We start from the raw sequence: 24,251 nt of genomic DNA, 5'->3' as shown, positions 1-24,251 counted from the left end.
GATCAATGTATCAGCCATAAAAGCATGGCACCATAACATGCCCTGCTGAATCTTCATCTGTGCGAATCCTGCCCCAATGTGTTGGGGACGGTAGGGGATGGCAAGGCTGCGTCAGCATGATGAACGAGACAAGGGAGGGAGTACACTCACACCCGGACACCTGGGAACAGAGAGTGCATTTGAATGACAAGATCCAATCTTAGTCCAAATGGATGACACCCTACACTGCAGCGATCTTTTCTTATTCCAGGTAGTTTCGAAGTAAAGGACAGATCATTGAGGCTCTGCATCAAAACAGGTCTACTTGCCTTCCTTCTCTATACCCTAGAAACTGTGAGGGTGCACCAATCGAACACCATCTTGTTTTCACCATAATAAATTAGTAATATAGTGAGGTGAAGGGACAGGGTCCTATGGGATTCTAACAATTGTGTGCTCTGAAGTCCAACAAAAATACACGTTACTTTATGTTAGTGACCTTGCGAACCAGTGAAAGTCTAGGGAAAGTAGTAAGCAAGAGAACAACTCCTAAACACAAACATTGGAACACTGTTTATAAAAGAAAGAGTATACATGAAGGCCAATGTTCATTGAGTAGATTAGTTTAAAAAAAGGCAGTCAGTGGTAAGAAATCCAGCAAGCATTTTGAGCAGATGCATTTGATGCAGGTAGGTTCTCTTCCCAGGAAACCAAAAGAAGTTAGTAGTTTACATCATGTTGTACAAACATAGCTTCACTCCTCTTCCATTCAATCTGTGGGAAGAGGGGATGGGACACAAGAGTAACGTATCATTAACAATGTCATTAAACCACTAAGCTATTACTCACCCCACCAAATCCTCTGAAGCGCTGAAGCACGTCATTGTTAATGAAACAGGATTGTGCAGGGTCTGCCAGTGCCTGGTCCAGTACGTGATCAATGAAGTAAATGCCGGGCTCAATAGTTAGCACCATGCCTTCCTGGAGATCACGTGCAATGCGCAGACTTTTAAGACCAGGTTTGCCACTGCGTTCAGTGCCCTAAAAGAAATCATAAATTTAGAATGATGGAATACCAAAGAATTTCAAGGTTATGGTGGATAAAGTCAAGGGAGAAAAAAATCACCCATTGGAAAGTACAAAAGAAAAAGAATGTACCTAATGCCCATCCACATTTGACATTCCCCTGAAGGCACCCTAAAAGAAGGCCTTTACCCCCATAACCAAGATCCACAAAGTAAATGTTGCGATTCAAGTTTTCACTGTGCAATCACATCTATTAAGCTCTAAACCTTGAAAGACAACATATAAAGTATGTCATTCTTTCAAAGACATAGTTCCATCAAAGATGTTCAACAGTCAAACATATTTTGACAAGTGCAGGGTATGCGATTCTCAGCCTACATTATGGAAATCAAATCTGTAACTATATTTTAGTAGCGATTATGGAACATGAGCCAAATGCGACCATAAAACCATCCATGTTTTTAAGCGAATCATATGTCTACTTTCAAATAGATTAAGTTACTTAATCTGGAACTCTGGTTCTCCAGCATTGGTATCCTCCACATGCGGTGAGAATATTCCCAGTCAGGCTGGGAATCCTCAGTAACTAACATTACGCAGTTTCATAGAAAAACAGAAACTGCATTCACGTTCGTGTTCTCTCAGTCAGTTATCCTGTAGCCAACAGGCAATGCATTCCTTAGATCCACCCCTGGAGGCCATCTCCAGATTTGTAGAACGCAGGTAAAAGTGTAAAGTGTGTCCTATGGTGCTTTGCTGCTCTAGGATTCTGCTTTTTAATACTAAACTCCAGGTGGGAACACAGTCTCAGTCCAGTTGCTTGCTCAATATTCTTCTGAACAGGAATTACTTTACATAACAGTAAAACTTGGATGGACGACAGGTAGAAGTACATCACAGGATCGCATCAAACCAAGAGATCATTCAAATAACAACAGTGTGCTGTATAAAAGCAAGTAAAATAATGTAACATAACATCTCCCGAACGTTAATCAAATGAAGGGTAGTGAAGAACAAGGCTATTTTCTGCCAGAACAAGATGGCGTTCTAATTAGCTGCCATGCCGACTGCCTTCACGCTCCTACCTGCCAGATTGCCGCTTATCCATGCAGCATGCACTACTTATGTATGGCACCACCTTCTATGTGCTAGCTAATCTCTCTAATCTCAGAATGTTGCATATATTACTGTTAATTTGCTGACCTTATAGCATAGTGCCTTCCACTTAACATACTGTCACTACCTGCCATTCATGGACCCAAATGGAACTCTAGGGGCCTCATTATAACCCTGGCGCTCCCGTAATGAAGGGGGCCGGTACGGGACCGGCCCCCTTCATTACGGGAGCGCCGATTAAGAGGTTTCCTTTTCCGGGTCTCGCGAGGGGAAGAGGGAGGTAACAACGGGACACTTGTAATGTGCTCGTTGTTACCTCCCTCCCCATTGAGCCCTATGGGGGCTCAAATGGGAATGGGGAATGGTTCCTGCAAGGACCAATTACCGGGTCCTCCTATGTTTGAATGACCCCGTAAGTCCCCATTGCAGGAACACGGTAATGGAGCCCGGTTTGGAGGCAGCCATGGTGCTAATAGCACCATGGCTGCCTCCAAACTCGTAATGAGGCCCTATATGTAAATGCCACACAGTTCCATATCTCATTCTCATTAGTTACTACCTAGAGCTTATGTTATACCAACACTCAATACAATATATTAAGCACCTGAGATTCCTAGCTTGCCTCTAAATGGTTCTCGACACATGTGTCTGCTAACTACTAGTGTGTGTGTGTAACCTGTGCTTTATACTCTGCTTTCCATGTACAGTATCCTTTAGTAAACACCACCCACTCGTGTAGGAGACTGTTTGCTAACTATTCTGTGTCTAACCATAGTCCTATATGCATGCTAAACTGACACCACGAGTCATGTACCATCCTCTGACCGTTGGACATTCTAACCTCCAGATGCGTACAATATTATCTATACCAGTAATACCATTAATCACATTAATCTGGGTAATCCTATCTAGCATTCTGCCAAAGTACAACAGCCTATACTAGAATGTCATCTCTGCATAAACCTGGGTTCTCTCTAACTATGTGCACAGTACTCCCCCAGACTCACCTATCCGTACTCAGGTGAACAACTCTACAACTAGTCAGTACTCCCCACTCTCCCCTGCCCAATGGATTAAACGCTACGCTACCAGACCCACCCCTAATCAACCTTGCTCGACCATTTTAAGAAACATTAGGCTTGGATCGAGACTAAACCCTGACCATCAATTACCCACCAACTATAATACCTACCAAAAAAATCTTCCACCGGTACCGACTAATAGAACAAAAACTAGGTCCAACACTAAAATCAAGAACTATTGTAAAAATACTATCTCCCCCCCTGCCTGCCAATCCTGATATCAACCTATATCATATCAAAGGGGCATTGATAAACGCCAGGTCTATGGTAGGCCATGCCTTAGACATTGCAGACCTAATTATCGCCAACCAATTAGACTTCGTAGCAATAACAGAAACTTGACTGCATGCCGCAGCAGGTCCCTCTCTGTCACTAGCAGTACCCAACAACTAAGTCAGCTAGAGAAACAGCCCAGGGAGGAGATATTGCTTTCATCACCAGAACCAATCTAGGTCTCAGAGTACTCCCTCAATTCACATTCCCCTCTGGAGAACTCCTTACAGTTAAATTGCCACTCTCAACAGCACTTACCATAACCTTGCATTTTATATACCAACCTCCCTGGCCAATATCATCCTTCGAGGAAGGTAGCACCTCTCTACTTACCACCAACACAAAATCATGCTCCCAGATTATGCTTCTAGGTGATTTCAACCTTGGCCTTAATGACCCCGAATAACAATAACGCTTTCACCCTGGCAAACACCATCACAGAACTTGGCTTCACTCACTGTATCAATATGCCAACACATAATAAAGGAAGACATTTAGATTGGCTTGCTGACCTCAATTGCAATACCGATATTACAGCTAATTAACAATGTGCTTGGATTGACCATCATCTGATCACTTTCTCACTACCAGCCATGTCACAACCTACCGCTAACCGCATGCCCCCTCGCACCACATTCACTAGAAATAAGTGCAACGTCACCGTGGACAGTTTACTGCCACTACTCCACCTCATCACAAAACCTAAAATCACTAGCCCAGACCCAACTGCTTTTGTCTAACTGTAAAACAATACGATCAATCTAGCAATTGACAAGTTAGCACCCTTAAAAATGTGTAAAGAGAAACCTCTAGCACACCTTAATTCTTGGTTTACGCCTGACCTCAAAGTCTTACGAAACGAGAAAAGAAGTGCAGAAACCTGTTGGAAGACCAGCCCAACGGATGCCAACAAAGAAAAATGTACTACCATATCTAAACAATAAAAAAAGGCAATAGCCCAAACAAAAAAATAATAGGATCAGCAAAGTTAACTCAAGTACTAGAGAGCTTTTTAACACCCTAAAAGTGAAAATTGAAAACAAGAAACTTAATCTTTCTAAGGATCTTCCCACTCACACCTAATTCAGACGAAACCATGCAACCGTTCCAAATTCTCCCATCTCCACACAAGAAGTTGTGCAAATAATAGCCTCACTAAAACCTTCCAGATGCCAAGGAGGTTCCTGCCCTGTACCCATATTAAAAGAGGTAGCTCGAGAATTAGCATTCTTCATCACCACCTTCATTCACGCTTCATTCTACTCATGCACTTTCCCTGCTAATCTAAAAGTCGCATGGGCCCTCCCACTCCTAAAAAAAAAAAACAAGTCAGATCCCAACATACCAACCAATTACAGGCTTATAACTACTGTCCCGTTCCTTCTCAAATCTTAGATCGAGCCGCCTATCTCCAGATTCAGTCTTGCCTGGAAACCAACAATCTCCTAGGTCTGCGTCAATCTGGCTTTCGATCTAAACACGGAACTGAATCGGCCTTATTAGACATGAAGAATCAAATGGACAATCTAAAGGACAATGGGAAACTCGCTCTCCTCCTCCTTTTAGATCTCTCAGCTGCATTCGACTTAGTTAAGCACAAGGTTAAGCACAAGGCCCTTTGCAACCATCTAACACTTCTCCCAGGAAGCCACAGTCTGGATTCAATCATTACTTGATAATTGCACTATAAGAGCCCCACCAGAATGGCACATCTACACTACCTGAATGTACCAAGATGTAAATCACAAAAAGCTGGAAGTAGATTTCCAGTTATGGCCTGTAAACTATGGAACTCACTTCCAGTTGACCTAAGAGCAGAATCTTCCTACTCTAGCATCAGGAGGAATACAAAATCCTGGCTCCTCTCCACTGATGTATAATGATTATAGTATTGGGACCCATTGTAGATCTCTTCATGAAAAAGTTGTACATGCCTGTAATCTACTGTAATTATTGCATATGTTCTTTCCTGCTGTCTTCTTCTTGTAACTTATGTAACCTTGTAAATTATTGCATTTGTGTTTCTTGCCTCTTCTATTCCTCCTGTAACCGGAAACTATGTAACCTGCAATTGGACCAGATACCCTTGGGTTCTGTGCGCATAATAAATAAATAAACAAACAAAGCACTGTCTCCTCTATGCCCAGCTTCTCTCTTTCTCACCTCACCCTCTTGGCTGCATTTGCTGCATATTCCACTGCTCCCTCTCTGATTCAGCCCCATGCACTCACCGCTAATCTTACAATGTCAATGCCTTGCCCGCCTGACCTCGCCTCACTACCAGCACTGCAGACCCCACAACCCAAATGCACAGTTCCCATGAGCTTTGACCCTCCTTTTTTCATTCCTCCCTGATTTTTTGCACCAGCTGCGGGTGGAAACGGGTACAACAGCCTTTGTGGCGGGGTATATCATCTGATAACATCCTGCCACCTTCGGTAATTGCTTTCCTTCACTCAGCCCATTACAGTGGACCAGCGGCCCCTTATTAGACGATAAAGCCTGCTTTCAACAATAGTGTGGACTAAATAACAGTTCATAAACAAATTAGGTGTATCAAAGAAGCCCATTCTTATTGGTACAGACTGTAAGTGGAAAAGTTGGGGTTAGTCTATGGAGAGAGTTAAAAGTGAGAGAATAAAAAATGAACCCCTTCTATAATGGCCCTAGTTGGTTTTTGGACTCCTGCATGGTGATGAGAAAAAAATCAAAGCAGGCTGATGTGCAATTTCTTGGCATACTTGAATTACTGCGAAAAACAACAATCTAAATAATAAATGTGTTACATTTTGCTATATATAATGAATCACTTATTTAATCATTTCAAACTATTTCTCCAGGCAATGGAGTAACCAGGCCTTACAAAGGTGACCCCAAGAAGGCTTGTACAATGGCAAAGAGTAATCTCTAAGCGACCATGGAGAACTGCAGACAAGAATCTAAAATGGATTTGTAGAGCTAAATAAAAAGGTAGGATAATACTCCACATATGCAGACTTAAGAGTGGGGGTTCCATCACGGCCTGACTGAGGCTGTTAACTTTTCCTTGTCCTCCATTAGTACACTGGTTACCCCCACTCCCTTTACCCCTGGCTGCTCACTCACACGTCAAACAGTGCTTTCGTACTCTGATCTTGGGGTATTGTGAGGACATGGATGATCAAGGGGGGTGGAAGAATGTGAAAAGAGTGGGGGGTTGGTCTGGGGAAAGAGAGGGCAGCAAAGGATCTATTGTCATAAGGATATATCGTCGGATACTATCCTGAATAAAGTATTCAAGTTCCCCCCCTGTGATGTGAAAAGGAGTATTTCTGTCTTCACAGTGTCTCGCTACATAACACTGGCGATGAGCTGAGAAGAGCAGAGGCAGCTCGGCAAACCGCAGTAAGGACTGTGCAGGAAGGTGGAAAGGCTGGGACCAATGCTAACTAATGAAGAAACACTTCTGACCCCTAACAACCCAAACAAGGTGGGCTGCTCTTTTTCCTACTGGTTAGGGCGGGACTGAGCAAAGAAGCGATGCGACATACCATTCTCTGACAATGCTACAATTATTAGCAATATGGCGTTCATGTGAGGAAAGCAGTTAACACCTTACTGACACCTAAAGCGCCCGTTTCGTGACAATAGTGGATGCAAAGATGAAGGCTGTCTTCCCTGGTATTAGGTACATTTGTTCCTGCCCTTACCATGGCAAATCCGCTACCAAGTGGAAAGACTGGAAAGATTGGAAGGACCCCTTCCTGAAGTGTGTGTAAGGCATCTACAGTACAAACTACTCGAATGAGAGAAAGGATTGCTTACTATTTCATTGCGTGGGCCTTGCTGGGTAAGATGTATTCCAGAGACTGCCTGAACCACAGATGGCTGAGGGTGGACAAGTGATGAATTCATTGGAAATCCGCATAGCCAAACTAGACAAACATTTTGCGGTCAGAGAATTTTTTTAGCATAGTATAATTTTGCCACACAATAACATGGAAAGGGCGAGACCATTGAAGAGTTTGTAATGCCATTACATGGGCTGGCCCTAAGGCGTGACTTTGGTCACTGCCAGAAAGAGGGACAGTGTGAGAAAGTTCTACCCCTGGAAAGGGCTTTGGAGATAGTAAAAACAGCGGAACATACTAAGAACTGCATCAAGGACAACTAGATATTGAAACAAAGGTGACTGGTAAAAAGAGTGCTGTCACCAAACCGGATGGTCCAGTGATGGAATGATGAAAGGACCAGGGGGGAGGTGAAGACCAGAACAGTGGCAGACTTGATGAAGCAGGGAAAATAAGTGGCATAGTTGAGGCTACAAAGAAGACTTAAGAATATTCACACCAGTGAAAAGAGAAGAAGTGCATGGAGCTAATGGTAGGCGATGCTTCCTCTGTGGCACCACTCACGTTTTTGCGAATTGCAAGGAATGCATGGCCATATACATAGCTACAGAGAAGGAAGGGTCATCTGGATAGGCGCTGTAAGAATTTTAGAGAAATACCTGGAGGAATACAAGTAGTATCAGTTTACTGTAACAAGGAGTTGAACAGGAGACTAATGAGGACATATACACAGTGGTGAGCACTGTCCTTTGGAGTAACAAGAGGAGGAAACCCCAATTGTTGGTCAAGATCAAAGGAGTTAAGATCAATATACTGGTGGACAGTGGAGATGATTACTAGCTAATCAGCATGCAAATCTAGACTGCCAAGTTCAAGTGCTGTAGTTGCAGATCATGATAGAAGCCAACGCGTATGGAGAAGTTCCCACTGAAATAGTAGGGAAATGTATAGCTGCACTTGAGTTCAAAGGCCCGCAAAGCCGGAGGGAAGCTATATGTATGCTTATAGGAGAGTGCAAGGAAACGTGTAGTTCTAGCAGGTAGTTTGCTGCTTTCCTGCGGTAGGCTTTCCTGAAGCCACATGGAGTGCAGGCAGACAAGTGCAAGGCAAAGTGCAGTTGCAGGGACTGTCAGAAGTTGGAGGGGTAAGTGACCTTTTACCTTGCCTTACTGCTATAATTTTATATAATTACAATATAATTAATATAATATAAATAATTATATGTACCTGCACAGGACCAGATGTACGAAGCACTGGGCTATAAGAGGCAGCATTTCTTCAGGTACAAACAACTTGGCCGCGCCTGTTGCATGAGATATCAAAGAGCATACATAGCTGCTCTCTTTCGACCTCTTCCTCCCCATTTCAGGCATGTGATTATATCACATATTGTCCGACTCGTGGTGGTGCACATCAGCAACAGTGTCCAATATCAATCTCTTATACTGATTATATTAAATTCTCTTCTACCTCAGCCTTAGTTTCCCTCCTAGCTCGTGCCATTCTCCTTTTCATATCTATACCACCACCCCTTTATATCCTCCCTCCATATAAAATAACCACAAAGAAACAATATCAAAACTGCAAAGAGAAACAACATATACAACATAAACATATATATTACAATATGGTGATGGGAAACTTTTATAGTCTTTGTTAGTTCCCTCAAATACCCCTGAAACTCCTGTGATGAATCCTGCGGAGTCATCACTGAACCCAAACATACAATCTTCTCCCATTTAAGCCAGGGGAAGGCTGGCGCTACCTGATCCTAATCCTGGGGGTGATATGAGTGAGGAGCACATGGGAGGAGATGGCTGTCAAGGGGAAGTGGTGACCCCATTGGGAGAGATCCAGTATTATTATTCTTATAAAGATGAGGACCCTTTAATTCCCAAATATCTAATGGCATGCTGTCACTGCACAAGTCCCTCCCATGAGAAAATCCAAAGAACATTCTATGAAAAGTCACCTAAACAGAACATGTTTTGTATCTTGGGAATTCAGGAATCAAATGCGACAACCTCCAATTACCATGATTCTGTTTTAGGTAGAAAAATGTATGAGGTTGTAGGCTTTAGCGGAAAATGAGCGCCTCCTTGTCTGATGTGTGTCAGCTACGCTTTACAGGAGAGTAAGGCGTTTTAAACTGCATAGCAAATGACCTAGAAAGATAGTTCAGTGACTTGTGGAGGGGGAAAGATCTGTATTACGTTGCCATCTGTCTCTTGAGAGACCTTGTGTGTGTGGTTTTACATTAGTGTGCATAATACATCCACAACTCTTAACAGTGAACTGAATAACTTCAGCCCTTTAAGATGAGATGCAATTACCCTGGAGATGGATGGGGATGCAGATTTTATTCATACATCAATAATCAAAACGACTCGGGTAGTTGACAAAAAGGTAACTGTTTTATTAACAATTATATAAAACAGGGAGTACAACGAACATCAACAAATTCGCTTGATCCTCTTACTCAAGTAGTTTCATAAAATCCGGAGCTTATAGATCACAAACTCGTTATCATTGACGTTGACCTACGTCACTATCAACCTCATCCTACGCGGCAAACTACAAAAACCTAGTGGCAATTGTGATAGGCTCTTAGTGAACATCTAAGTATACGTTCTATACTAGTATGGGACAGTGAGTGAAAGTAATTGGTTTCTTAACATCAGGTGAGGCAACTAAGCCCCCCTTAAAATGACCACTATGAATGTCACTAAATACACAACGTCCCATTGGCTACACAAACTATAGGACCCTGGATTACGCTGTCCCCTACAATTGGTTGGCACTCTAAACCTTCGTCAGTACTTTTCCACTAGCAGCATGCAGGCTGGCCTTTCAGGTGCTGGTGAGCTCGTCTTAACCATCGCGTCCTGCCGATTAGCCCATCAATCCATCATCACCTCAATGGTCTGCTTAGTCAATTAGACTTTGAAGCTCGGCCTTGAGTTTGTTCTGTACTTTGGAGAATTCAGGGGAGTGAAGGCACGCTCTGCCCTCATGCGTAGGTGTGAGCATCTTGCTCGTCCAACTTTATCCTTCCATGTGACGGAAGACCATTATTTTGAGCTTTCACAGTCTTTAAAATAGTATTTTTTAATAAACCTCTGACGTCTTCCTTGTTTTTTCCATGTCTTCTGAACAGGATTCTGCATTCTCTAATCTCTGCATCTTTTCCATGTACGTCAGCTCAGCTGTGTGTGACGTCACCATTCGTCTTTGACATTCATTTGCTCTGCTTCTTCTGGGATTTCATTCAAAAGTCCATCATTTTTTCTTGTATGCAGGTACGGTTTTTTCAATGGAAACCTTGCCTCCAGAATTCTCCTAGGTATCGTTATACACACTTGTACTGCACGGTTTTCGCATCCGGGCTCCCAACATATAGGCAATATGGGTGAGGTGGTTGAGGTGGGGGCACTTGCTCCTCCTCTACACTCCCCCCACTGGGCGATTTATCGAACACTCTCTCATCATCCTTCACATCCAGATTTCTTGGTTTGAAGAAGAGCTTTCTTGGGACCAATATCTTTACGACTCCCTTCAGTCATACTGCTGATTTCACATGCGCATCTTTGTTCCATGTCATGAGCCTGCACTGTCCACTTGGACTGCAATAAATCCATCTTGCCACATACTTCTTATGATTCTTTAGATACAGGAACTTTGTCCCGTCAGGTGCATGGATACTGGCCTTCACAAAGTCTTTGATTTCTTCATCTGTCAAGTACTTGCCCTCCATCCTGGTTCGACATCGATCATAATCTTCATCCCAATCCCAATGGCTTTTTTGGCTGTTTTCTTGCATTGGGAGATTATTATCTTGATCACACAGAATCCAAGGAATATCATTAGTATCAGGGCTCCAAGGAACTAAGAATGTCTGCCATCCATTGCGGAACCCAAGAGAAGAGTGATCCAAACCAGCTGTCATCAGTAATGTCTTCTACTTCATCGATCATCTGGCCGTGGAGCTTTGTCAACATACCTATGGCCTCTGTCAAGGTTCCATTCTCGACATCATGAGAAGGTATGAATGTGCAACATGATTCTCCGATTTTTGCACAAAGACCTCCATCCATTGTTTTGGTCATGTCCAAGACATATCTGTTCTGAAGAGTCATCAGTCGTATGGCTCTCAGCTCCTCTCTGATGGCATTGAATCCCTTTATGGTAGTGTTGATTGTCTACAGCAATTCCCATCTTCTAATCTGCAGCCATTAAGTATTTGTTCCAACCTGGACACTCGGCATGAAGATCCATGAAAACACTGAAGCTGTCTGGCTAAATAGTCTGTGCTCATAGGGAATAGCATCAAAAGCTTCTATAGATTTTGCTGAGAAATAGTGCTCTACCTTTATTCTTCTCATCAGCTCCACAGATCTCTACTTTCTCAGGTGAGCATCTGCTTTCGGAAAAAACTGTCAAGGTTTAGGTAACCTTTCAGAATCACCAGTGCTGGAACATGAACATTCACTAATGAGCAATGTCCTCCCCAATCCTTGGGTAACCTCATATATGCTTTGGATCCACACGTCCAATAGTGATCAATGATAACTGCTGTTCCAAGTATCATTCGTGTTACATCAAAGATTTAACCACAGTTCTGATTCTCTCCAATTTTTCTTGTGCCATTATTTCTGAAGCACAGCTTTGCACTCCCCAAAGGCACCATCTGCAGAGGTCCTCCCAGTCTTCGACCTAGGTCAGTATTTTAGCAAGTCTTAGCCATAGTGGCTTCCAGCCATTCTGCACTATGTCAATGGCTGGTTTGTAACAACCAATGACCACCCAGGCTCTGCAGATCACCACTCCTTCTTCCCATCCATCTAGTGATAGTACTGATCCCCAGATCTGCATTTGGCCACTGTTCTTCCATCTACAAATTTCTTCTGCAGATTTTCCTGGACTCTCCAGTCTTTTGTTTACTTCCCCATCTGATTCCGGCTCCTTTTACTCCAGGCTTCTCGTACCTGATCACATGATTCTTGGTGTGAGCTCTGTTTCTTCTCTTAGAGTCTAGCACATAATCATCTTCATCTGGATCTGTCCATTCGGTTGCCCATTTGAGGTAAGCATCTTGACCCATAAACTGGCCTCTTGTTCGGCAAAGTGCTATGTGGGAAAGAATGTGCTGTCTTGACGTCTATTTCAATAGCTATGAAGATCTTAGACTTCCCCATACTATAAGGCAGGAGTGCACATAAAAAGCATTCCTCCTTTGAGGTTCTTCTTACTACTTCCCTCATATGTTGATACCATATGTTGTTTCCCAAATGTGCTGTACTATCCAGGTAATCATTTAGCTCAAAGTCATCCTCCCTGGTATCTCTCTTAGGTCTCATTTTCTCTTGTGACCTTCTACCATTATTTCGTAAAGTGTACCAGCATAGTTTCTTCTAACTGGACCAATCATAGGAACATTTGTCAGTGGACTAGATGTATGTGCATGCATTAACTGAGTAGGTTAACCTTTCAACACCGATTTCTTTGGTTTCACTTGTAAAGCCTGTCTCTGGCGTCCAAAAAATAATCTCTAAAACACTTAGCATGTGACTGACTGTCAGTAACATTTACCTCAGACTTAAATGATTCTTCATTCTATGGAATAGGGATAACTACAAAGGGTCTTGTTTGCCCAGTAGTTGCCACATTTATACCTTCCTTCTGCTTGGAAAGATTCTCATGAGTTTTTGCTCCATGTACATTTATGTAATAGGATGTACGCACAGTGAGTGAAAGCAGTATTATGAACAGAATGCAAGCATAAATGACACAGAGGTATGAGAATGTGATGCATCGATTTTTTACACACCGGGGACGTCTCTGTGGATCTGGCATGATGATAGTGCTACTAATGCTGCCCGTTTTATATTGCCTAAGGAAGGAAAAAATAAACCTTTAATATGGCAACATTATGTACTGGTTTTGGAAACTGCTGATCTCACTCAAACTTCTTCGATCGGCTGACTGCTTATTGGACAATGAACACGAATTCCCAGTGGATCCCTTGAATCGGCCTTTCACCAGACGACATGAGGATTTTCTTTCATTCCGATCTCAGAGTTCTCTCAGAATAAGTATTTACTTGTACTATAATGGGTCTCAAAATCTCATTCAATGCTGCATTATTTCTCGGGTCCCTTAGAAAGGTGCAGACATCTGTGTGTCTATTAACAAGCTGTGGCCATTCTTCAATCCAGTAGTAAAAAACAAGGCTGACCAGTCTGTGCGAGTTATCAGCTGAAAGGGGCTTTTGCACCTTCCCCACTGTATTCAGAAAGCTGCAGAACTTGCTCAATAATTGCTGTGAGCAATCGCCTTACGATCGGACCATTCTTAGGATCTTGCAGGAAAACGTGAACGTGAGTAGTTCTCCCCACAACTGGAGGATATGCGCGTAACACAAAAAGAAAAACTTCAAATATGATCCGTGAAACGTTGTCATTGGGTGCCACTTTGGGCAAATCCAAACAGGAACTTAGTGAGAAATGAATCAGGGTATTGTACCCTCTTCCAGTTGTCGAAAACAAAATCAAGATCTGGCATATTTTTCTTCTTATCAAGGCTTAAGCATGCCTCAGTCCAATGTCACACAAATTCCTGTGACTCATGAATAGATATCTTCCCTTAACTCTTCCCCAAATGACTGAAAAGAATGTTAAAAAATAAGCCACAGTCCAATAAACTATCTTTACTCGACAGCTTCTGCATCCTTCTTCCTAGTAATAGACCTAGTCTGCACGTGCTGAGGTTCTTCCCCGATGCTTGCTTTCAAAGGGTGCGAGGGTGAAGGGGTCTCTCCAGCATAGTTCTTTATGTTTCCCAGAAAAGTCCAAGCACGTCTGCCCTGCACTTTGACTGCAGACGGCATGACGTCCTCTATGATAAAAGGATCGTTGAAAGGGGACTCGTCCCACTTCTTTCTCATATGGTTGAGAATTAGGATCGCATCTCGGGGAGCACTTTAGGAATACATAGGTCTTGAAATCCATTTGTTGAAGCATCTCCTTCTGTGCTCTGTAATACTCCACACCCATTTCGCCGTAGTTGATCTGAAATGACAGAGATACTTGAAGTCATACAAGTAAGGTAGTCACGTAACTCCATTCCAAACAGTTGTGACGTTGACTGGGCATCACTTCTAACTCTGGATGTAGGTGTGAGGGGTGTCCTCATTCGCCTCCCTGTCACTATTTCATGGGGGTTAAGATGGTGGTCCGAACTTGGTTTGTTTCTCAAAGCATATAATGCCAGTGGTAGGCAACGCAACCACCCTTTCTTCAAGGTAAGCTTCAATTTGGCTATTCTTTCTTTAAGCAAGCCGTTGAGACTCTCACAGATCCTATTTTCTTGAGGATGATAAGCCAAAGAAAACTTGTGCTTTATACCAAGCAACAAGCTAATCTGTTCAAAGATTTGCTTCACAAAATGAGGACCATTATCTGATCTTAATACTTCACATATTCCCCATCTAGGAAATACTTCTCGTACTAAGAATTTTGCTGCACAGGTGGAATCTGGGTGTGTACACGGACCAGCTTCAATCCATCGTGAAAAGGGACACACTACTACAATCGTATCTATATCCATTACATACTTGAAGTATATTGACAGTCGATATGCAAATGCTGAAAGGGGCCTTTAGTCTCGGATAACTCCTCTAACTGTGCGCAGTGTGTGCCCAGCGGTGAATTTTTGGCAAACGATGCAATTCACTACATAGAATGCAACGTGTTGTAACAAATTTAGCACAAACCATTCCTCTGTAATATTTGCAGCAAGGTTTTCTCTAGTTGGGTGCACAGGGTAATGTAGCTGTTCCATTGCCACTCTTAATAAGGCTACAGGCATAACTGGTTTACCAGTGCTGTCATATCACCGCAATGCTCCAGAGGTATTTAAAGAACACCCTCTTCGCGTCCACAGATCCTTCTCATCTTGTGGTGCTTCCCCCTGGACCTCTAGTAATTGTGTCTTCGAAGGATTACTATAGAATTCAGACACACTCATCATCACCACTATTTTTCATTTACATTAGGTGTATCAAAAGAAATGGTCATTTCTGAACATGCAGTGGTTTGGCTTCTTTGTCTGCTGCTTGATTTCCACGTGAGATAAAGTCTGTCCTTTTAGTGTGAGCCGCACATTTAACAACTGCAATGGCTACTGGGAGTTGTAGTGCCTTAGTAAGCCAGTCCAATAAAGCAGCATGCTGCACTGAAGTGCCATCCGCTCGGAGGTAGCCCTTCCTTTTCCAACATTCTAATCCTGTGTTTACCGTCGACGTCACATAGGCAGAGTCACTGTACACCGTTACTTCCTGGTCTGCATGATTCTTGAGCACGACTATCAGCGCCACTAACTCTGCAGCCTGTGCTGAATAGTGAGAAAGTAGTCGTGCACTTACCAATGTTTCAAACTCCCCATTGGCCGTGTGCTTTATCACAGCGGCACCTGTATATCTCTGCTCATCATTTTGATCGATCCATGAAGAACCATCAATAAAAACAATTTCTCCCCCTGTCAAAAGCATTTTCTTTTATCTTAGGAATGTCATCATAGAACTCTTCATAGTTCGAACAGTCATGCACATGCTCATCCTCTGCCAGTGGTTCAGCAACAAACATGGCAGGATTCACTAGTTTGCATCGAATTATTTTAATCGCCAGATTTGAAATGACTACCTCGTAGGCTGAAGCCCTTTGAGAAGTCAACGTTCCTTTCGGTTTCTCCAAGATGGCAAATAAGGCATGCTCAACAAACGTCACAGAGCAACCCATCACTATGCTTGCACCCTTCTCAATGGCGAACGCGACAGCTGCCAAAGATTGTTTGCACAGAAAATGACCACCCATTACTGGGTCCAAAATCCCACTGTAATATGCAAATGGCTTGTACACAAATGTGGTTCTCTGTGTGACGACTGCTGTCATAATGGTACCATCATTATGCAAGAATAAAAAGAATTCCTCGGCATAATTAGGAATCCCTAAAACTGGAGCTGTGCAAATTGCCTTTTTCAATTCCTCAAACCCTTCTTCCATCTCCTCAGTCCAAACAATTTTCTCTTGCGTTGCCTGTGCTTTCTTTAGAGCTTCTAATAAAGGCCTTATATATGAGCTGTAGTCAAAGACTGGGGGATATTTCAACCCATGCCAATGCACCACATTGCACCCCTTTTCCAATGGGGAAAGAAAACCGCCAAAAAATGGAGGAAATAACCCTGTGCGCGCCAAATCTGCAAAATTGTGCATGGTGCATAACCACCAAAGAGCTGCACACCCTGCCACACACACAGGCAAAGTTGGTCTAAAAACAGGAATCACTGCGGTCATCTGTAATGTGTCACTTGCCACCTGAAACAAGGCCACAGAAGGGCCTAATCCGAAAATGCCCTTAAATACAGCTTCCTAATCAATGGCAATCTTCAAAATGCTGTTTTGGCGCTAAATTCAGTTATTTTCCCCAGTGAATTACTGAAAGGAAAGTGTGCTGAAATCATGGATTCTCCAGGCAGTCAGAGGAATCCAGGCCTCAGTGACTGACAACTGCATCAGAAAATTAGCTCTCAAACCCAGTTTAAAAGTGTTTCCGTTTCCTGATTAAAATGGCAAAATTCACCTATTTAAAGCATGTTTGTGAAGGGCTAATTCTTTTAAAATGTCCAAATCCCTTATAAACTGTGCTTGTATTTTATATGTGAACTGAAAAGACTTTAATGTATAGGAACCCAGTCTGAAGCCAATCCACTATTTAATTCTGATCTGACAGCCTGGCCTGAGAAGATTCACATCTCAGCTAGGCCCTCCCTTGCCACAGGAAGGCTTAAGTGATGCTAATGGCTCCCGCATAATGAAAACAAAGAAAGCTTCAGACATTTGTCTGCTGGCTGACCCAAGGACAAAGGAAGGCTTGGACACCCATCCCCCTAAAGGAGGGGCAGGATGTGGAAGAGGTTTCTCAGTGAACTTCAAAGGAATGGGCATTTGCTCACTTTGGAAGTAAGAAAAAAAAAACCTGGACTGGATTTTGAATGGAAATTACTTATTTTTGCCTCAGAACTTTATGACATTTAACATGACAGCCAAAATAAGTGGACAAGTGAAAAATACAAACTTATAAATCTTAACTCATGCTAGCCAGTTGAAGATGTGGTAGGAGTTCTTACTACATAAGGAACCAAAGATACACTAAAACACTGATTGTGGTTAATGTTGCAAGCTTAAAATTGTATGTAAATGATCCACTGATCAGCGCCCAGAGGTGTATCGAATTAGAAATGATTAATCCTAACTATTATGATGAAAATTGATAAAAATCAGTAGAATGAGAAAGACAGCTCGCACAAAGATGGGGATTGAATGTGGATGTAGACATATGAAATATATGTATCCAATGTTATTAGGGTACATAATGTTAGAAATGTACATGTAAGCAAGAGTTATATTTTGGTAAAAATCAAGGTGGGAGTTCCTAAATCCTGTCATAAAATGACAGCTCTGTTTAGACTGCCAACCAGGACAAAGCACATGCCAGTAGCCACTCACATACATAGGGGGTGTGTTTTGAAGTTCTGCCCACACCAAAAACTGGGGGATGGCATTCGTAATGTATAACTATAGAAGTTTCACCACACAAAAGACACAGTGCTTCCAGAATACACTGCTTCCAGAACACACTGATTGCAGAATCCATCCAGATGTCCGCACAGCACCTTATTCCAGAACTCTTCATATTGTAGCTGACTCCAGAATTTTTGAAGATCCAGATTTCCTTGCAGAATCCATACTTTAGCATTGCAGAACTCTTGCTAACTTAGACCCAATTGCAAATCTCCAGAACTTAAAAGAATAATTCTGATTCAGCTTGGCTTGCTACCATTAAGGCTTGCCCGCTGAAAACTTGCATCCTGCTATCTACCGTGTCCAGTAACCAGAAGGGGCCCTTCCAAATCCAGTCTGAGGTGCAGTTCAAACTTCACCAGAACCGCGCAGCTGATCCAAATCCCTCGAGATGTGCCCTGCTGCCAGTAGACCTGATCCACTGAATGACCAGGGCTGAGGTCCAATTTAATTATAGAGGACTGTAAGTATAATAGGAAGAACAGTGACCCATAATATATTTGCATTGTATTATCCCTATCTCAACCCATCCCATCTTTAATTCAGAACCATAGTGTTGTTAGAATCCTTCTTGCACTGATTTGTCTCATCTGTGTTACAAAACCATAATTCCTTAGTGATTTTGAATAAATCCCAGAAGAAATTGAGGACCCATCAACTTAATGGTTGCGCTCGCGACGTAGCCGTGAAGATTCATGTGTGGTCTCTTTATCATAGTCATAATCTAGTGTAATCAAACCCATCTGTCATTTTCAAAGCGCATTCCTGTTTTCATTTCCGTGCCTATTTTGCAAAAATGCCTCTCAATAAAACCTCTATAACTCCTTCACTTTTAAAGATAGAAACAAAATATCAACTCTCACTTGTACCTAAGACCCCTAGCTACACCCACAACTAAAAACCGCATTGACCAGTTTTTCTTCAATATCGCATAGTAAAAGTTTGCCGCAAATTTGCAAAATTGAAAAGTTTACATGTGTCTTTTGCCCATTTCAAAGTGCTTCTTCCACCCCAGCCTGATCTGAAGTAAGTATTGTGGTGTATATTATAGCTCATGTGCGTTAGGACTTGTTTAGAGTTGCTTTCCTTAAAATGTGTCTCCATTTACGCATTTTTGACCATTTTGCAGCATTTCACAAAGCCATTTTTCACCTGTCATTTTAAAAGAGTTCATTTTCAAAAACGGTTTCCTCTCTTGTTTGGTGAGGGAAGATTGCCTATAAACTCTAGAATTTGTCTTTAATTCCTGAATATCTGCTGGTTACTCACATTGCTGTAGGATTGCTCATTTGTATTTAAACAACACTTTGCAGGGGGAACTATTAACCTAAACGCTATCTGTGCACAAAACAAAACTGTTCTTTTTCCTGTGTTTCTATTCTGCATTAGTATAAGTGAATTAAATTGCTTTGCTTATTTTGAATTGTACTGTCACCCTATGGGTGCCATATATATACATATATATAAAACTTGTGTGATTTCAATATTAAATACATCTTTACCTTTACAAAGTAGCCTGATTCCTGGTTCAGTGTGACCTGGAGGGTATTTTGAGAAGGGTGTGATATGAGTGGTATATCATTCAGAATATTGAACTTATAGACAAAAATAAAATAAGGGTATCGTTTGCGCAGTACATGCTAGGCGAGACCTGGGTGTGTGCCTGATTGAAATCCCTTACAAGACCCATGCTCTGACATAGTTACATAATCCCAGAAATCTTTGCATGTGCTTTATCGTGTATGACTTTGTGGCTTTCAAGATAACCTTCTTGTTGACAGTATTGTAACTTCTCCTTGTCAACTTCATATCCTTTATCAGCAAGCGTAATCATTAACTGAATAGTCACATCTGCACTCTTTCTCTGAAGTGCTGCAAACTAAAATGTCATCTACGTATTGCAAAACAACACTTTCCAGATTAATATTGCTTAAATCCATCTGGAGAACTCTATTGAAAATCGATGGAGACTCACAATACCCTTGAGGTAATCTTGTGCTTTTTAACTTCTGTCTGAACGTAAGTGACGTCAGATCCTGCCAGTCTTTGTGTAAGGGGATTGAGAAAAACACATTTTTCAAATCAAACACAGTAAAATATCGTGCTTCAACAGGTATGTAACATAGGATTATATCAGGATTAGGAACTAGAGGGAACTCAGCCTCTACAATCTGGTTAATCAAGCAAAGGTCTTGAATTAGACTCCATGACCCCCCACCCCCCTTAGATTTCTTGATAGAGTACACTGACATATTACACGGTGACTCTGACATCCCCAAGATGCCTTGATCCATCATGGAGGAAATTGTCTTAAAAATACCTTCATCTGCCTCTCGAGGCATAGGATACTGTCGTGCTCGAGGTAACATTGCTCCTGGCTTCAGTTTAATCTTTACTTCTCCAACCCCCTTCAATAGGCCTACATCATAAGGGCCTGTAGTCCATAATGAGACCGGCACCTTTGCCATGTCTTCATCAAAATATTCGGGACGCTTTTGTGCCATCATTTTTTGAGGAACCTCTCGCTTGATGGCTCGTACCCAATAAGCAATGCTCATTTCAAACACTACTTCGTCATCAGATGGGTGATCTCCAAACAGATCTTCATCAGTGACGTCAGTTAATCTGTATCCCTCCTCGATGGCAATTACTGTGCACCATTGTCTTACTTCATAATCATTTTCATCAAGCAAAGCCATTTCTCCTCGCACTATGGCTGCTTGTAGCTCTAAAGGAAAGATTTCCCTTCCTCTTCATCCACAGATATCTTTGGCCTGAATAGAAACTCATCAGGTATTCTCACAGTTCTGCCTAATAGGCATGGTAGCCATGTCAACAAAATGCATACCCCATAATGAAAAAACTCGGTTCCAACGGAACTGCTCGTATGGTCATTTATTCTGCGAATGCCATGAGAAATTCCCTCACATTTAAATAATACATTCCTGGTGTTGAACATACTATGCCTTCATCAGTAAACGAGATTGTCATATTCAACTTAGTCATCAAATCTCGACCTAATATATTGACCGGTGTCTGCCTTGAATACAGAAATGGCACTAACATGTCACATTCTCCTGTAGAGACTGGCAATTCTTCAGTAAAAGGAACTTTGCTCGTAGCCCCTTGAGTATTCATGGCATTGCCAGACCTTAAAAATGTTCCCTCTTTTATACACAAGTGTGTTGCACCCGTGTCAACTAAAACCAAAAAACATTTGCCCCTTATACAGACGTCTACCCTCGGTTCCTCGTGAGTATTCGTCATCACGGATAGTATTGAACACATCAAGTGTCCCAGTGAGCTTTCCTATTGTTAATACAGCCTCAATCATGTACCTGTAAAAGGATTCCCTCCCTCTACAGTGACACCCCCTATCCTAGGAGTCATTAACTGCCCCGTGCTTGTGCTTTGCTGTAGCTCCACAGGTGAATGCTGTGACTGCCCCTGCGGCGGATCCACTGCTGCTTGCTGCGTTTGCAAACCTTGCTGCATTCTCAGCGCTTCTGCCTGTTGCACTGTTTGAGTGTGAGCAAACCCATCTCCACTCTGCCGTGAATACGCAGGCAGGTTTGAAGTCCCCCCTCTTGAAAATTGACCATTCTGCACAAACCCTTGACTTCTACACATACAAGCGAAATGTCCCGTCATTCCACATGCCCAACATATAGAAGGCAGAAATCTCCTATTCTGCCCATCCTGCATATCTTGATTGTCAATCTGCATATTTTGAAACCTACCTTGATTGCTATAAGAATATTCTGCCAATTCCCTTGATTATATTGAAAATTTCAACCTCAAAATCCTTCCTCATGGAGCAAATCCATTATTGCCCTGATCAAACTGCCTTTGATTATTTATCTGTGGCATGCTCGTTACCTGCTGTGAATTTGATCCGTCTCCACTAGTTATCATTGTCCCTTCAATGGCATAAATAACCTCTTCTGCACTAACTTTGCCTCTTTGCCTTTCCTGATATCTTTTTTTGCGATTCTTTTCTTGCAAGAGTCTGCAATAATGATGGTCAGCTGAATTACTGACCACGGTTTTGCCTCCATACCCACTAACTTCTTGAGCTGCTTCTGTACTGGGTCTGGCAGCCCTTGGCATAATATACGATAGAACACAGGTATAGATTTCCCCCAAGCTTCGCGTATCTCCAAGCTCCACTTCTCTTGGAAATTCTGAATGTAAACAAGTGAGTCTTCCCCTTCTTGCATCTTTTTCGTCATTATAGCTCCCATATCGGACGTGCCTAGATACAATACTCTAAGCACTTTCCAGACCACCCCTCTACAGTTATTGAAGAGTGCTCCATCATGAGCAGTGTTAACCGTAGTAACACCAGCCTGCTCTAACCAAACGTCATCAGCTCTCTCTCCAAGAATGGCAATCAAGAGACCCTTAATATCCCCTATAGCCAATGTATTTCCTCCCGTCATCTTTTCTAATTTATGTATCCATTTCCCAGCACCAGAAGTTAAACTCGGAAGTTTACACCTTAAATTATCCTTGTCCATCTGGGGCCAAGGTATATACTGTGGTCTAGCTCCCCCTTTCTCTAGCAAGGGAAACTGTGAAACCCCAAACTCACTCTCATCTCCCATTGTCTGTCTATTCAAGGCAGGGACAATATTTCCACATCGCCTTCTTCCTGGCAGCGACCTTAATCTGCTTGCATACGGTGGCGACTCCCCCCTCTCACCATGGGGTTGCCCTTAGGTTGGTCTGACTTCATCAATGATTTCGAAGCCCGAGGTATATGTACGTCTAAACCTGACCATCTCACTTCCTTATCCCTTGTAAAACAACCCTCATGACTACATACGTCACCTCTTTCTTCTCCACGGAAGGTGTCTCCATCTTCGTCTGAAATTTCCTGTGCCCAACTCATAATTTCTCTCTTCTTCATCTCTGTGTAGAGTCAGTCTATCCAAAGACAACTGCTTGGGCCTAGATCAGGCTCCCTCTGTATCGTACAACTGTGTACTCTCGAGTCGATCATTTTTTCCCCTTCCCTTTTAATTCTTTCTGGGCTCTCATGTCATGATAAACTTTATCAATCGCTTCCCCAATGCTTCGAGAGTCAAACTCATCCTCTAAATTTACTCTAGATGGGCCTGGTAATGACTTGTATTCAGGGAAGAACTCCTCTATGTCCTCCCATGCTACTTCTGGATCGGGATTCCTTACCTCCCATTCCAAGCGATTGAGATCGTATGCTCTTTGCCTTCTTTTTCCTTCTATGTCATCATCAAGCTCTCCACGCTTTCTTGCTTCCTCTCTCACCCTGTCTTCCTCCTTTTTCTTCATATCCCTTCTTTTGTTTACCCTTCGTTTCTCCTCATTCTTTCGTCTTTGTATTCTCTTATGCCTTAACTTCTGTTTCTCCGCTTCTATTCTCTTTCTTTCTAACCTTTCCCGCTAATCGATTGCCCTTTGTCTGTTATCTTGTCTGTTATCTTGTTGTCTTTGGTCCTCTGCTCTTTCCTGCTTTTTCAATTGTTCCTCTTGATATAACTGCTCCCGTCTTTGTCTATCTTTCCTTTTCGCCTCTTCTTTTGATCGTTCCTCTCTTTGTCTTACATCCTCGATGCCTTTACCATCGAGTTTGAGCAAAATCTGTTCACCCATCCATTTGTTCTGTAAAAGTGCTAACTCATTAGCTTTATCTCTTTCTCCCTTCCATCTCTTTATTTATCTTCCTATATCTAAAGATGTGCTTGCTCAATCATGTCTCTCCTTGTCCCTCGGGACTTTAGGGATTACATCTTTCTCAGTATTTTTCTCTGTGCCCTCGTCACTGATTTGCGCAGGTGACTCGTATGCCGGGTTGCAATAACCTGTTGCTGCTTTAAGCGCCCTCAATGGGTATAACCCATTGTCTTTTTTGTCTTTGCCATCTATTCCAACCGGGTGGGGGGAGCAAAAGGCTCCTCTCCCCACTCTGTGTATACATTAAGGATCCAATCTATTGGAGGCAGCTCTTCTTTTTCCTACTGGTACATTTTCCAAAGCTCTAAGCTCGTAAGTCGCTTGTCTAGCTTTTTCCCCCGTATATGCTGCATGCAAATATGTCCTTATATGCTGCAGGACTGCCTTCGATAGTGACCATCCTTGCGGCCATGGCATAAACTTTTTGTCTGCGGTTCCCTTAACCCATTCCACACCATACTGTAAGCTTAGGCGCATGTTTCGGCAATTGCTTGCAGAGGTGCACAAGTGGATTAACATCCTCCATTTTTGACTCATCACTCTTGACTATCAGTACTCATTTGCTTTTGTCACAGATTTAGAAAACAATACGT

The 24,251-nt window shown here is 42.5% G+C and overlaps 1 protein-coding gene across 1 annotated transcript in view; it reads right to left on the bottom strand.

Annotated features, from left to right (window-relative positions):
• Positions 1–24,251, bottom strand: part of PEPD (peptidase D) — a 1,156,120-nt gene that overhangs the window by 41,676 nt on the left and 1,090,193 nt on the right. Inside the window, exon 14 of the mRNA XM_069639310.1 lies at positions 829–1,020. Coding sequence (XP_069495411.1) covers positions 829–1,020 — 192 coding nt within the window. The remainder of the gene's footprint in view (positions 1–828; positions 1,021–24,251) is intronic.

Source organism: Ambystoma mexicanum, chromosome 1q (genome assembly GCF_040938575.1).
Source record: "Ambystoma mexicanum isolate Mex_15411 chromosome 1q, UKY_AmexF1_1, whole genome shotgun sequence".
NCBI classification, from domain to species: Eukaryota; Metazoa; Chordata; class Amphibia; order Caudata; family Ambystomatidae; genus Ambystoma; species Ambystoma mexicanum.
Note: the sequence above shows the minus strand (reverse complement) of the source record. Positions and strands in the feature narration are given on the sequence as shown.